The following is a 16,250-nucleotide window of genomic DNA, read 5'->3' on the forward strand; positions in this document are numbered from 1 at the left end:
AGGATTAGAACCCCTAGCCGTACATCGGTCCATACGTTTTGTGGACCTATGTTCTCTCACGCCCCTTTTGTTCTTATTCATTGTTTGTTTTGTGTGGTGGTCTACTTTTGGTTTGATCTGAATGTGGTTTTGCCATCTCAAATTTGTAACTCATGTTCCTATTGTAGGTTCAATTGTAGTTTGGTTTCATTTTGTTTTCTAGGGTTTGTCTGTGGGGGGAGGGTACGTGGGGGATCTGAGCTCCCATGTTCGTCTCACCTCCCTAGAGCTACATGCATAGACTCGTGGTTGACCCTTTTCTTTAAGTGTACAATTTCTCAATTTGGTTGTGGTAGTATGAGCAGTGCCTATATAATCTTGTATTGCCTGACACTTGCCATTTGCTACTGTAACAGATCAATTGATGGGGAGTACACCTTGCTTTAGTTGATCCTTTGATATTAGTGATGATTATATACCCTTCAAAGTCAAACAAAATACTCTTGTTTCTTTGAAAAAGGTAAAAAGAACAGAAGTAGTGCTTCTTGCTTAAGTTGATCGTTTGATATTATTATGATTATTACTGATGATTATACACCCTTCAATGCTTAAGGGCCTATTCGGTGCACCCCTCCTAAAGTTTACATACGACGCAATGCTTGCTAATTGCCAGCAATAGTGCATGTCATCATTACATACTCTGATTACTTTCTGCACTGATGAAAACCTTCATATTTTTCTGTTCAATTCATGATTTGTCAACCTTAAAATCTTATGACCTGCTTTTTGCTATTTCGTACTGCCTCACCTTGTCACCACCACTTCACATCATTTCAACGATGAGAGCAACTACTACTGCTTTCTTCTTGCTGCTTTTGTATCTATGGTCTCGGATGCAAATTTGATATGACAATTACTTATGTCGAAACACGAAATGGGTTGCCGATTTTTTGGGCCTGCTTTCTTATCTATGATTCCCCATTATGCACATATATTTTTATTGACAAGGTGTTTTTTGTTTGTTTCTTTCAGTGCACTACTCGCAAGATCTTCTCAATGCTGCCCACACTGGTAGCGTCCTCCACTTCATCGTGCTCTTCACCTCAAGCCAGGCACTACAACCATCAATCGAAATGCGCCAAGCGTTCTGCTAAGGTACGTCCGGATTTCTTTCGCCCTAACTCTCTTGTTTGTGACGACAAGAACTGCTATTTGTTGGTGTTTGTACTGCATTCATCAAACCCTATAATGTAAATATAGCAACAGATGTCCACGGAACGTGCTAACTGGGATGACACCACCGTGAGAACCTTTCTGGAACTTGTGATAGAATAGAAAGACCTATTGCACTAGAACGAAAGAGGCCTCACAACCTTAAGGTGGGCAAATTTGTATCCAGCATTTGCAACGCCAATGGGGTTGACGTACGACAAGAAACAGCTGCAGAACAAGCTGAACGAGCTGAAACGAGCATATTTTACTTGGCGCGACCTTCAATCCCACACTGGCCTTGGCCATGACCCACATACAGGCGACGTCACAGTTGACCCCTCATTCTTTGAGGGTGGCAATGGGGTACTAATTCCACCTATTTGTTTTATAACCCCCCTACTAACCTCTTATAGTAATGTTCCCATTCTATTTAATTCTAACCCTTGGATCCATGGCACACGTACAGGAAAATAGCTAGTCTATTGCAGAACGGACCAAAATGCCTAAATGCCTTGACCTACTGATAATTATGTGGGGACACACTCCCCGTGACAAGGGTGCGTTGATCTCGACTGGTGGCCATCATCGCGAGACGACACCCAATAATGACAACCATGATAGTCCACACGAGATATCACCGGACCCGTTCGTTGTTAAGAGTGGTGGTCAGTCCTCCAAGAGAACCACTTGAGATTACTCTGTCAATAGCCCTCGCAGTAAAAAGAGTGCTTCCATTGATGAGTGCCTGAACGACATCACCAACCTCATTAAAAACCATAAGCTCCAAAAGGCCCGTAAAAACAAGTAGGAAGAGGAGATGGACAACGTGGTGAAGATTATGAAAGAAGATGGTGTGGAAGAGACTGATGATGTTTATACTCAGGCTTTAATAATTTGCAAAGGCACACTGGACCGTAGAAACTTCCTCAGCATGGAAACCAAAGAGGGTCGCCTCTGCTGGGATGATAGGAGATCCAGATCCAAGTAGATGTTAACCGAAACAACCCTCCTACTATGGCAGTCTATGTTGTTTATATTCCTACTACATCGATGATTAGTTTTATTTGGTCGCTTAGAACATTTGTTAAAGTTCCCTCGTTTTAATGCGCCATGTGGCCTGAACATTGTTTGCTGTTTTTTTCCTAGTACCCAAATAAATTTGTTGTGTGTGGTTATTTGGTTTGTCCAACAAACATTTTGGTTTTTCATGTCCAGGAAGAAGTAGCTATTACAGCCACCACGAAGTCGCAAGGTACGAAGCATTCTATACATTTGTTAACACATATGCAGCACATGTCCCTCCTTTTCTTTTCCAGGCTATCATGTGTAGTCAGCTCAAGCAGTAGAGGAGAAAAACAGATGATGCCACTGTCTTCAGCTATTTTAGATTGATATGTGTCTCAAATGTGAATAACTTTGCCATATGTATGATATGAGTTCTGAATCATTAACATTCTAGTTTGAAGTTGCATTAATATTCACTGCCTGCTAATTTTGGACTTAATCTTGGTTTTGTAGATGAACAGCAGTGACGAATCCGCTACCAACGACAACTCAAGCGAATGATCGTTCATTTTGCCCTTGGCAGCTGCTGCTCTACTGCTTGCAAAGTACAAAGACGTAATAGGCAATGAGGCTTCTGTGGTGAACCCGGACCTCCCCTTCTAGAAGATGACCGAGCGGCAGTGGATGGAAGTTAATATGCGAAACAGAAGGAAGTGCTTGGACAACTTGCGTATGTCTCCTGATAACTTGCTGTATTTGCATAACATTTTACTTGGGTTTGGCTTGAAGGGTACACGAGAGACAGGATCCCTAGAATATTTAGGTATTTATTTGTGGACTTGTGCGCACAACCTGGCAACTAGAAGGATCAGCGATAGAATCAAACGGTCTTTGGATACAGTTAGTAGGAAGATTAGTCATGTCACCGAGGTTATGTGTAGGTAGGCACACTCTGTTCTTGTTCCAGCAGACAACAGTTATGCTGGAGTGAATTAGCAACTTGGCTCATATCTACCATTCTTCGATGGATGCATCGGGGCTTTGGATGGCACACATGTCAAAGTTAGGGTGAACAAGGAGGCCAAAATTGACCATATAAATAGGAAAGGAGATGCAACTATGAATGTATGTGCCATTGTCGACATGGATGGGCGCTTCACATATGTCAGTGTGGGGATGGTGGGTTCGGTGCATGACATGTCGGTTCTCAAAGAATGTTGGGAGGAACCAAACTTCCCGCATCCATCAACCGGTGAGTGAGTACTGCCAATGAATCATGTTTTACATTGTTTCTGTAGCTTGTGTAGTCCATAAAACCTAATTATGCAATTGGTTCACGTGTTGCAGGCCGCTACTATCTGGTGGACGTTGGTTACGCATTGAAGTTAGGATACATGGGTCCTTTTAGAAATACAAAGTACCATCTGGATGATTTTAGGGGTGTACCTGTAGAGACTATGTCTCGACAGGAGAAATTTAATTTGACTCATTCTAGGCTACGCAATGTTGTAGAACGATCATTTGGGGTTCTAAAAAACTAGTGGCAGATTCTTGATGGGGTACCATACTACCATATGACCAAACAAAAGATGATTATAATTTCTTGCTTTGCACTCCACAATTACTTATTCATTAGGGAGCATGGATTAGGATCCACAACCTACCCACCGTCTCCCTAGGTTCAGCTCAATGCTAGTAACAATATGTCTGCGGTTAGGGAGTTCATATCTTTGGGACTGTGTGGACAATGATTGTAGATAGGTGATGTACCCATTGATGGTTGGGTAAGTGGCTTTTGCATGGGAACTGCCTTCATGCTCATTCTTAGGTGCCTAGAAAAGGGTACAAATTTTGTACAGATGCCACTTAGGTCATTTGGTACTGGAGGAGATTGGGTCTAAGGGGAGCAGCCGATGGCATGAAGGAGAGGGTTCAAGTTTGTATGCGCATTTTCACCATTTGAGCTTCATCTGCTCACTGTATGAGGTGCCTTAAAGGAGGTACAACTTGTGTATTGTTGTTCCACGTAAGCACCCAATTAGATGTAGATGACTGTTGTGATTTGAAAACAATTGTTTATGGCCTGCTGTAATGGGCAAATGCGTAGGAGAAGTCTGATTTTTTGACACTTCTTCTACCAGTTAATTAAGTGGCTTCTAGGGGCTGCAAGTTTTGTAAACGTGCCCACCACTAATTCTCGGTCAAAGAGGTAAGGGCTGTAGTTGTTTCATATGTATGGTGGAAACTGCTACTAGTTTTGTAAAGGCTCCACTAATCCTCAAGTACTAGTGTTATGGACGAAACAACTGCAATTTGAGATGCCTTATAAGCACGAGGTGGTTGTAATGCATTGTTGTAATGGGTTCTTAGGAGTTGGAATGACCTGTTAGTAAGAACTGCTGTAATGGGTTCTTGGGACAACTGTTGTTTTGTATGAAATAGAAGCCTTGTAATGTTGGGATCAGCATATGTCTGATCGGCGCCACTTTTGAATGGATGTTGGTGTGTTGGCGCTGGTGAACTGTTGTACTGTAGTGTTGTTATGGGTCCTATGGAATGCCAATGCACTGTTGTAATGACTGGTAATTGCTTGAAGAGATAGATGTGGCATGTACTGTGGCGGCAATGAACTGTTATTTGTACGGCCACCGGTGGATTGAAGTGGCAATGGCATGCCTTGTTGATTTGGCACCAGAATTTGAATTGTTTAAGTTACAACACTTTCAAATTTGAATGTCATTCAATGCTTAGTCTGGGCCGGCTGCTTGGTCTGCTGGAGCTGGCTGATTGCCCTGTGTTGACTGATGCAGTGCTACCAGCCCAACCAGTCAAACGTACCCTTAGTCCATCCCTTCTTGGATTCTTGACACCCGTCCTTATCCTTTCGAGACTGGTGGAAATCGTTTTTGTACTTGTAGCGAACGATATAGATGTCATGATGTTTCACATCGTGGGCGCGTTTAGATCGGCAAAGTTTGTATATGTAAATTTTGTATAGTGCATAATTTTTTATTGTAGTATTTTGTTTGTATTTATGAATTATTGTCCAAACATTGATTAATTAGGCTCAAAAGATTCGTCTCGTAAAGTTAAAGCAAACTGTGCAATTAGTTTTTAATTTCATCTATATTTAATACTTCATGTACCACAAATTTAACGTAACGAGAAATCTTTTTTTTTTTAAGTAGTGCACTTTTAAAGAACTAAACATGGACCACACGCCCATTGAAACGTCATGGACTCATGGTAGCAACAATGTTATAGGGGCTAGCATGGCCTGTCCCTATCACTTGTTCAATACCGGAATGTACTAATAGGGCCATGCCTTCTCCTGTTCCCGCATGGGGCATGCACCATGTTGTTGACGTGACTTTGATGCGTTGCTTTTTTACCCTTCGGTGGAAGGAAATGCTCTGGTGCCCTTCCCCGTGAGGGAAAGCTGAGTCCTGCAAGGGCGTCCCCTTTTGGTAGGCTCCACCTCCGACGAGGACCCTTGGTGCATGCTTGGCCGAGTTCTCCACTATTGAGTTTTGCATCGGAACTCGGTACCGTGAGCCCTCGTTTAGGGGGTGTTTGGTTCCTGCAGTAAAATTTTAGTTCCTGTCCTATCGAATGTTTGAATACATGCATGAAGTATTAAATATAGACGAAAAAAATAACTAATTGCACAGATTGTGGCTAATTTACGAGACGAATTTTTTAAGCCTAATTAGTCCATGATTTGACAATGGTGTGCTACAGTAAATATATGCTAATGACGGATTAATTAGGCTTAATAAATTCGTCTCGGAAATTAGTCTCCATCTGTGTAATTAGTTTTATAATTAACTCATATTTAATTCTCCTAAATTGCATCCGAACGTCCGATGTGACATGGACTAAAATTTAGTCCAGAAAACCAAACACCCCCTTAGTTTCTCTTGTAAAACTTTACATTCTATCTCATCAAATATTTACACATATATATAAAATATTAAATATAGATTAAAAAAACAACTAATTACCAAAGATTACCTCGATGGGGTATAAGCCCGAATAACGAGGGAGAGGGGGAGTACCCCTTGTCCAGACATTTGTCATTTGTTGAAAAAGGAAAAACACAGAAAAGGTGTTGATTAAAATGTTTAGCACACATTATTAGGAAAAAAAGTTTAGCACAAAAAATAAAAAATATTGTCGGTGTTTCGAGTTACCACCAACGAATAAATTTCTAATATTACGTGTCTGGCTCGAATGGTGTGCTAAGAGAACACGTGGTTTATACTAGTTCGGGCAGAATACCCATACGTTCAGTTCGTTACTGTTTCTCGTGTTACTAGCACTAAAAAGTTCGTAGTAGGGGTTACAAACGGGCGAGAGAGGGACATGTCCCAAGTCTCTGGTGAAAGGAGTAAACGGGTGCTGAGGGAGCTCGGTTGCTGCTCAACTGTGTGTTCGGCGTTTGATGGGTTTGTTCGGATCTGGCTTGAATTGATCCGATGCCCCCTAATGGGGCGTCCTGCTTTTCTTTTTATAGGCCAAGGGAAAGCACGTGTTACAACGGAAGGAAAGAGAAGAACGAGAGAGAGCAAAGTCGCCGAGTCCTTCCTCTCCTTCATACGGATCCCGCCGACACTGTAAATGTTAACAGGGATGGCGCCACGTCGCAGTCTTGTCCGTCACTGGCGCCATGCGCAGGTGTCGTCTGCCGGTTACAGCGCTCCACTTCCGTCCTGGCGGACGTCGTGGTGAACCGACGTGCCTATCAGTGTTCGTACGATGGTTAGGCAGAACAGTACCGATACGCTCGACGCTGTTCTTGATGTGAATCTTCCGGTTTGGCCCATCATGACCACGGGTTACATCGGGGCGTGCCGGTCTCTTTTCTGGTGTCAGAGCTTTGACCTAGGCCCATACGCTTGGATCTGGAGTGGTTGGTGGTGGTATGGGCCTCCGTCGGGCGAGGCGGAGCGCCAACCCTAGGGTCGGGCGAGGCGGAGCCTGCGGTCCCGGGGTCGGGCGAGGCGGAGCGCGAACCCAAGGGTTGGGCAAGGCGGAGCCCGTGGCCTTGGTGCCGGGCGAGGCGGAGCCCGTCCCCAGAGGTCAAGCGCGACGGAACCCACGTCCTTGGGGTCGGGCGAGGCGAAGCCCTCCCCCAGGGGTCGGGCGAGACGAAGCTTGTGCGCCTGGGGTCGGTTGGAGCTGTAGTCGCGCTCTTGACTGCTTGGATGAGTCAATGTTGATGGTCATTAGCTCATCATCTTCGGTTATCCTAGTATCGGCCCCCGACAAATATTAAGGCCTAAATTAGGGTATGCATGATATTATGGGCTTATGTGGCCTGGATGTGTTAAAGCATCTCCAAGAGTCCCTAAGAATTTGTTCCGAAAACCAAAGAATTTTTCAGTTCAAAAAAAGTACCGGGAGCACTAAATAAGATCATCTTCAACAGTTCCATTAAATCACTCCTAAAATATCAAAAATTTGGTCCCACATAAAATTTTCTTTTGTCTCCATACATGCACACACAGAGCCCTGTTCGGCTTACCCCATATTCAACTTGTTTGGCTTTTTTTCAGCGGGAACAGTGTTTTTCTCTCACAACAATTCAGCGGGAACAGTGCTTTTCAGCCAGTTTCAGCCAAGTTTCAGACCAGCGAACGGGGCCAGAACTCGTCCGATCGTGCCACCACCGTCGCCTTGTTCACCAAAGGGTGGTTGTAGACAGCGGCGAATCTAGACTAAACTGCTGTCGGGGTCGCACAGATTCATGAACTCAATTTGATGGGGTCGTAGCTGGCAGGAATACGCGGGGTTCCACTGATTCGTACAAAGTTATCGGGGTCGCATGACCCCGACACATATGCACTGGCTTCGCCGCTGGTTGTAGAGCACGGTCTCCACCTCCACGCTGATGATGTTCTCCCAGATGCTGATGATCACATCCTTGGACCGGTCCCAGATCTCCATGTACCCATCCGGGTGCATCACACCGACATCTCCCGTGTAAAATGTCGCGGGGCTCTCCTCTTTGGCGCGCGAAGGAGAAGACGCCCGGGATACGCAGGATCGTGAGTCCGCGGATTTTTCCGTGCGTGGGGGTGATTTTTTTGTAAGTGCTAAAAGATTGGGAGGTGGGATTGAAAATTATTGGAGATGAGTTTTTTTTCAATTTTGCTACAAATCTTAGATTGAGAGATAGTTTTGGATACTCTTGGAGATGCTCTTAAGGTTCTGCAGAGTATATGTATCTGCATAGTATTATTTGAAAAAATACGTATATAAAGCTATAAAGGCCAGTACGGTTTTTTACTAGTTACATTTTTGTTACTGTTGTGTTGAAAACGGCTAGAACTCTGCTTCATTCAGAAAAGGAAAACACAGAGGTTTAGCACAAAAAACAAAAAGAACTCTACTTTAAATTACTAAGGTCCATTTGGGAAAGAGCAAAAAACAGATGTTTAGCATAAAAGACAAAAGGAACTCTGAAAGTAGCCAAGTACAGAGGTTCACTTAGGAGCAAAACACAGAAGTTGAGCACAAAAACAAAAATAATCTGTCAAGAATGGGATTCGAACCCATGCCCTTTCGGACCAGTACCTGAAACTGGCGCCTTAGACCAACTCGGCCATCTTGACACAGTAGTTGTAGCTTAATAATAATCTTATATGAACCGTCGGAAATCCGAGACAAAAGGGCAACAACAACTTCCAGTCCAGCTTGCATGATTGCATTTGCATCCCGGTATGAATGTATCAGTGTGTGAACCAAGAATCTAGTTTCCATAATTCCATGAACTCCACCAGTCACCACAAACTTTGCCTACAACTACAGTATCTCCATATATGTGTATCTGAGAAATTCCAGGCTCATAACGTGAACAAAAATAACTATACTTACTTATTCACCAAAAGAATTTAATTAACACATGACAAATTGTTGTGTGAGACATATCGAGCTCATTAGATGAAACAAAACAACTATATTTATTCACCAAAATAATTCAATTAACACATGACAAATTGTTCTACACATTCTTCTATACGCACAAATGCGCTATCTTCCATGCTCCACCCACCCAGCTCTGCTACCTAAGATAAAACACAAAGAATTGAACTCGTACATTGTTGTACAACACAACAACATCTATTCCTGTCGTATAAATATAGTTCTTCTGCACAAGGTTCAGCGTCAGCTGATGCGTGTTATGATGTATCGACCTTTTTCTAAGTCGTATATGATTTTCGTCTTGGGCTTCCTCCATCTTGATACAAAAAGTACTCCACATAAAAGAAACATTCCCAGCACAGCAAACAATGGTCTATTGCTATGGGTTGATTCTGCAGCGGTGTGTAATGGCTTTAAACTTGTATTTTGCATCAGTGTGATGAAAGCTCCTAGAGCCCATTCAACCTGAATGTCTCCAACCTGGTTTGAATACTCAATCCTAATCAGGAGAAAATTAAATTAGATGAGCATATGGGATCACTTGGGAGTAAATTTCACTATGGCGTACTCAATATGCTTGCCTCTTATCATCCAGTGGTACACCAAGACTGTCATGCAGTAGAGCCACAATATATGCCATCGAGAAGCAATACCGTGAAAAATGTTCATCTGACCTATTAGGATACTTTTTTCTAAGGGTGGACAAATCCTGATTGCAAAATTGTTCTCCAGCAAACATAAAATCAGATAGTGATGAAGACTTCTTAAGTCCAAAGAACTGACAGAGAATGTACAGGAGTTAGAAGTGTCAGAAGAAAAGGTTGACATGCAAAAGGAGAAAAGAAACATGTAATGGACCTTTGAAGTAAAATAGAAATTTTCAGTTGCCAAGAAGTATCCACGCAGCTCAGGTACGAAAGTAGATCCCAGGTGACAATGTTGATACTGGCACTTTTCTGCATTTATATGAGATACACGTGGCACTAATCTGTCAGACATCATGCTAAATTGAGCTTGTTCAGGTATACTAATTCAGAAACAGTTAGGCAAAATATTTGAAGCGCATGAGATTTGCAAAAGGTATTGACTTGGTGCATCAGTGAAAAACATCTATCTTCAAGTGATTTTTATGTCAGTGTATGTGAACAACTGAACAAAGATTTGTAGTTTTGCATATATTTCTTACCCTTTCCTTTTTGCAGTAAAAGCAGCGAAGAAGATATGCACTCCGTAAAGTTTCCAGTCCCATTATCAACATATTGGTTCTCTAATGTCGACCTTGAAGCACCGCTCATCCTCACCATCACTTCTTCATTGCGTGAATATCCTCTGGGAGCACAAGGATCAGCAAGTGTACCATTTTTGGAAGAGCCTGCAAATGCGGGTGGTGAACTTGAAGAGCTACTTCGAATGGTAATTAGTACTTAGTAGCTCCATAGACTATAATGAAACTGTAGAAAACACAACATATTAATCCCTTCCTGGTTCCCACACATCTTACACTCTGTTTAGTTACCAAGTATACAATAAACCAATGGAATGAGTAACTGCTTCAGAAAATTTTCAGTCAAGCGCTCACTTCATCAAACTGCTAAAATGACTCCTATTCTATAACTATGGTCCAGGTACATTTGTACTTACATAGCATACCAAAATAATTGTAATAAGAATTACTTATAGGCACTGTGTTCATGAAGTAGTGTCTAGTCGTGTGACAGTGTGAATGAACTCTTCATTCAGAGTATATATTTTGTGAGACTTAGTTCCCTTGTACATCAGGTGTTGAATTCCTAATTATAGTTGCAAGCATTGTTTTTTGAGGCACCAGGAGTGTCCTCAATGCCATGGGACATCATAAGGTCTTAGTTATGCGGTTACGCCTAGTCGCCTAGGTCTAGTGCATGTTCCCAATGACACAGGAACAGGACACCACAGGTCTCAGAAACAAAGCTTTCAATAGTGCTAAAGTTTAGGCTGACCATATTGATAGAGTAAGGAAAATTTAAATCCAAACAAATACCTCTTGACCTCAGCATTTCATGGAACGAGTCTTGAGCTGCATTCTGCGGAAGTAAATGATTCATCAGCCGGTTAATCTATTGTAGGATTCACAAGGTTATACAAAGTAGAAGAGTCAGTGGATATAAATAACTCACTTGACCAAAGTTTAAAAAGCTGTTGGTATAGAGAGTGTATGTTCTTTCACCAAAAGTATAATTATATGACAGTTCGGGTGGAAGTACTTCATCAGAAACAAAGGTAAGCTGAAACAAAACAGCAACAGTTACTTTGTAAAAAAAACATATTTTTGGAATATGACCAGAAAAATAAAAACTATTATATGTATTGACATCAAGAAACCATAAGTGGAATTTGACCATCCTATATTACTGAAGGCATTTATAAATCTTACAGAAATCATAATTTCAGGTAAGTGAGTCCTTTTGAATTTTAGTACACTATCAGGGACTCATTAGCATGAACTGTATTTAAACAAGATCCAAGATCCCAGAGGAAAGGATCACAAACTGTGTATGCACTCATCGCTGAACCTGAGCTGAAGCGCCCCCAAGTTCAATTATTCCAACGGTTTTGTTAGGATCCCCTCCAAGTCTGCCAAGAGCATAATTTGCCGCAACCCAAGCATAGATACCTTCATCCGAGCCTGTAAAAGAGGTACCAACAAGTGTAAGCAAACAAGTTGAAAGTATTTCAAAAGGGCACTTTTACACACCATACCCCCAATGAAACTTTATGCTTCGTTTTGATTCAAGTTTTTGGTCTGTTACTCAACCAACAGAAATGCCATATAGTAATGCCCAGAGCTGCATAGCCATTCATATTTCTGCTAGTCATTTCCAAATCCATCAGCTCACATCTATTGCAAGTTTGCAACAACGAACCAGCAGCAATTGGCGCTCTCTTTACATACACACCTGGAATCAGTTAGCATTTCCAATTCATTGCATTATTGATCATTTCATTTAAACACCCAATTCTGTATCCACAATGCAATCAGCCACTGAGCATGAGAGCTAAAGTACAATCACTTCCCCAGGTGGCAGAGAACGGCAAGAGGAAAGCAGTACCTGGGATCACCTTGGCCCACGCGTCCTCGAACCGGAACCCAGAGGCTCGTAGTACGTCCCTGCAAGACGCCAAGATCGCCTCCTGGGCGCGCTCCTCGAGCAGGCGCAGCCCTGCGGTGGCCATGAGCCGCACCTCCGCCTCCCCAGCGGCGCCGCCCGCGCCGCCAATCTCATCCCTCGCGAAATCTATCAGCGGCTTCAGAGACTCCCCGGCCCGCGCCGGGTCGGCGGCGAAGGACGAGAGGCCCGGGGAGACGCGCATCACGGTGGAGCGGGTCAGATCCGGGCGGCCGTCGCGCCCCGTGGCGAAGACGTGGGCACGGGTGCCCGTGCTGCCTCCGTCTATGAAGACGGAGAAGAGCGCGGAGGCGGAGGCGGGGGCGGGACGCGGCGGCGGGGCGACGACGTGGACGAGCGCGGAGACGAGGAGCGCGAGGAGCGCGGTGCCGAGGCAGAGGCCGCAGAGCCTGCGGCGGCGGCGGGGCCGTGGCGAGGGGGGTTTGGTGGTGGGGTCAGGCATGGTGGTGAGCGGCCGGGACCCCCGGCCGCCGCTGACGGCCGACGCCGCCGCCCGCCGTGACTCGTGGACGGCGAGAGAGGTGACGACGACGTCGAGGCGTCGAGCCTTTATTTTATTTTTTATTATAGTTATATGGTTTTTAAAATTGTGGGGGAGGAGCGCTTTTATAGTACGGGCAGGGGCCGGGTGGAAGGCGCTGTGCGAAGTTTACGTCAACGCATCATTAAGACGACTTTTTGTTTTTTATTACACTAAAGAATGAACTTTATATTAAATTTATTTGTTTATTTATACTAGGCATTCCTGTTTAACCAAACTGCTCTATACAATGGGAATCTACGTACGCGTACGGCACGCTTGAAGTGTGTACTTAGTTACAATGAATTTTGACGGCTTCTATGCAAATAAAGAATTGAACACATTGTTGGATCATCAACAACCTAACATTTTGACAGCAAATCTAATTCGTTCTATAGTTTGAGCTCTAAGTCCAGCTCCTCGACGTCGCCGCCGGCAGTGTCGTCGTCTGAATCGACGAGGTCCAAGAATGCGACCTGGGGCAGCGCCAACGGCGTCGCCTGGCCAGGCTTGGCATGCGCTCGCCGAGGACCCTGCCGCTGGCTCGCCGTTGATGAGCTCTGCACGTCAGACCAGGTAAACAACACTTGCCACTGTAAACTAAATCAACCAAACATTCATAGCCTATGGGGACATTGTTAAGTAAAAATCTATGTTTTAAATTATAAGTCGGTTGTACGTAGCTTTTATTACGTATCTAGATATATATTATATCTACGTACATTATACGTACATTATAAAGGATGTACGTAGAAAAGAAAAAAAGGTTAGAGTTCGAGGGAGGAAGTACTGGTAGATACTATATATATAGATAGATACCTCAGACGACGCAGCCTGTCCCATGACAGGAAGTGAAGTGACGGCGCTCTGAACCTGATCGGCCTGACGATTATGGTTCTGATGAGACGAATGATGGTTCTGATGGGACGAAGTGTGGCCGCCGTTCGTTGTAAACAGCCTGCTGCGTGATGCACACAACCAACCAAGCATGATCGTGACGAGTCTAAAGCAAGTCAAGTCACAGGCCATTATATTTTGCTTATATATATACGCCTTTCTCGTCTTCAAGCAACACAATGATGGGTAAAAAAATGCAAATTGTGTAGTACTAATACTTGCCTGGTCAAAGAATCATTGCCGTAATAATGCTGGGCGAGGCAATACGGAGCCAAATACCCTCTTGTCATTTGCAGGTGATGAACAGCTCCATTTCCGACCTGTAAATTCTTGTACTGCTGAAATTAAAAATACTTTCTTTATTTTCTGACAGTGCCTGAGAACAGGGAGAGAGTGGGCTGCATCGGAATCGGCAGGCGCACGTACGTGTTGATTCTGTGCCGGCGCTGCTGCCACGCCGGCCGCATGCACGACCAGAGGCAGCGCCGGCGGCGGGTGATGCTGAGGCGCCGACGACAGGGACGACGCGGCGGCGTAGCAGCGATCGGCCATCTCGAGCGCCACCCTGATCCGCTCCAGCTCCGCCACGCCCAGCCCTCGCCGCGGCTCCCGCCTCGCCGCCGGCGACGTGGTGTCCTCGGCGGCGGAGGCCTTCCGCTTCTTTCCGCTGGCCTCTCCGCTCACCATGGTCGCCGCCGCGATCGATGATCTTCAATCAATATTATCTCTCTAGCTGAGCCGGCGCCGGCGCTCATCCATCTCCGTCTTCCATCCACGCACGCACGCGCTTGGCTATATAAGCGGGCGGGCGGGCGGCGACGCCATGCATATCCTCGATCGGGCAATTGAGCTGTATCTCAGCATTGACGGCGGGGCGCGATCTGCCGCGCATGAATTTCAGATATGCTCCGTGTAAATCCCTTCTCCTTGTGCGCCGGATCCCGGATTCCTGATGCGATAAGTGTGTTGGATGCGGCTAAGATTTGAACCATCCAGCGCGTCCAAGTTACTGCCGCGATCGCCATGCATGGAAACAAATCCCTGCCGCGATCGATCTTGCTTTTACTCCCCTCCTGCTCCTCCGCGCGCGTTCTCAACACTTCCAGCTAGCGCTAGCTACGATATACACGAAGAAATCCGGATTTGCAGCCTCGTTTCGGATACACCAAACGTACAAAATCTTATATACAAATGCAAAAGGATGAGCCCACGCAGTCATGCTTCTGTATGTATATATCTCATTGAATGACCGATTCAGACATTCAGTGAAGCCGCACCCAGTACACGTGCAAAAACTGAACTTGTTTCAGCAATATTGTTGGCTGTTGTTTACGGGACGGAACTGGGCGCCGGTGAATGTCTGGCCGAACGCCCACCCGGCCGGCGCGGCGTTGTAGGACACGACGGAGCGGCGGTCGCTGGTGGTGACCCTGAACGAGAGCGGCTGGCCGTCGAGGCGCACGTCGCCGGCGCCGCCCACGTTGGCGACCAGCACGAGGTTGAAGTAGGGGTGGCCGTTGACGGTGAACCGGATGCCGCCCCACCTCCGGCACGGCACCCTGCGGTAGGCGACGGGCACGATGCCCGCGCGGTACGTGGCGATGCGGAGGAACGCCGGCTGCGATAGGTCGAAGTGCCGCAGCGGCGGGTTGCACCACCCGCCGGCGTCGTTGGGGAGCGCGTAGTTGGGCGGGCACAGGTTGGTGGCCGTCACCACGACGGATGATGACGAGCCGCCCGGACCCGGCGCGCACGAGCCACGGTCGCCGCCGGCGCACCGCAGCTCGAAGCACGCGCCGCAGCTCTGCCCGCCGCTGAACAGCGCCGTGCTCAGCGCCGTCGTCGCCGTGCCGTAGCCCTGGCTGTACGTACAGGTCGCCGTACCCGCACGCGCCACCTGTGCATTGCTCCTTATTAGTTTATAGGTATTGGAGGCAGCAGCAATTGAATTGATGATCAACCACGCTCATTAGGCAGCAACAGCATCGATCGGTAAAAGAAGCTCGCCGGGGGGCCAACTGATCAAGGTACGTACCCATCGTGCCGGAAGCGTCGGCGCCGCCATAGAAGGTGGCGTGCGCATTGATCCAGCGCCCGACGCCATAGCCTTGAGCTGAAGAGGAGAACGTCATGGAGAGCAGGGCGAGCAAGAGTAGCACCGCTAGCGTTGCCATCTTCTGTCAGTCTATGCAATGCAATGCAGTGCAGCAGGTGTGCAAACGCCTCTGAACTTGGAGGGGGTGCAGAGATCGAAGAGCAGCGACGCGTGCGGGTAAGTAGCTAGAGAGATGCACATGCTTGGACCTAGTGACCGACACGCTACTCGATCGTACTGTAACTGATTCATAGGCTAGCTCAGTAGGTACAAAAGCGAAGGCGGTTGTACTTGTACACCCTCACGTGTCAATATAAATGCAAGTAGAGCACTTTTAGGTTAGGGTTTGTCATTCAGGCCTATTTTCTTCTTCGCGCTTTTACACTCAGTAAATTAAGTCTGAACAAAAAAAGGGGGAAAAACAGATATGAAATGAGTCGAGGACCTG

The 16,250-nt window shown here is 45.8% G+C and overlaps 1 protein-coding gene, 1 non-coding gene and 1 pseudogene across 2 annotated transcripts; all 3 read right to left on the reverse strand.

Annotated features, from left to right (window-relative positions):
- Positions 1–8,732: 8,732 nt before the first annotated feature.
- On the reverse strand, positions 8,733–8,813 carry TRNAL-CAG (transfer RNA leucine (anticodon CAG)). Its single transcript has one exon. It is a non-coding gene; the product is annotated as a tRNA-Leu (tRNA).
- Positions 8,814–9,137: 324 nt separating this feature from the next.
- On the reverse strand, positions 9,138–12,866 carry LOC136498297 (probable apyrase 6). Its single transcript, XM_066494243.1, has 8 exons — positions 12,213–12,866; positions 11,676–11,788; positions 11,280–11,387; positions 11,144–11,186; positions 10,310–10,495; positions 9,982–10,079; positions 9,705–9,901; positions 9,138–9,622 (listed from the first exon to the last, which is right to left on the reverse strand). The coding sequence occupies exons 1-8, from the start codon at positions 12,730–12,732 to the stop codon at positions 9,367–9,369; spliced, it is 1,521 nt and encodes a 506-aa protein (XP_066350340.1). The 5' UTR covers positions 12,733–12,866; the 3' UTR covers positions 9,138–9,366.
- A 2,136-nt stretch (positions 12,867–15,002) lies between these two features.
- LOC136498306 (expansin-A21-like) lies at positions 15,003–15,924 on the reverse strand (annotated as a pseudogene).
- Positions 15,925–16,250: the final 326 nt, after the last annotated feature.

Source organism: Miscanthus floridulus, chromosome 1 (assembly GCF_019320115.1).
Source record: "Miscanthus floridulus cultivar M001 chromosome 1, ASM1932011v1, whole genome shotgun sequence".
NCBI classification, from domain to species: Eukaryota; Viridiplantae; Streptophyta; class Magnoliopsida; order Poales; family Poaceae; genus Miscanthus; species Miscanthus floridulus.

Bases quoted from the DNA above. Each gene is read 5' to 3' on its own strand.
- LOC136498297 (XM_066494243.1), bottom strand. From the start codon at position 12,732: ATGCCTGACCCCACCACCAAACCCCCCTCGCCACGGCCCCGCCGCCGC. The intron at 11,187-11,279 runs GTGAGTTATTTA...TTACTTCCGCAG, and splicing joins GCTTTTTAAACTTTGGTCAA to AATGCAGCTCAAGACTCGTT. The intron at 9,623-9,704 runs GCAAGCATATTG...TCTCCTGATTAG, and splicing joins GTACCACTGGATGATAAGAG to GATTGAGTATTCAAACCAGG.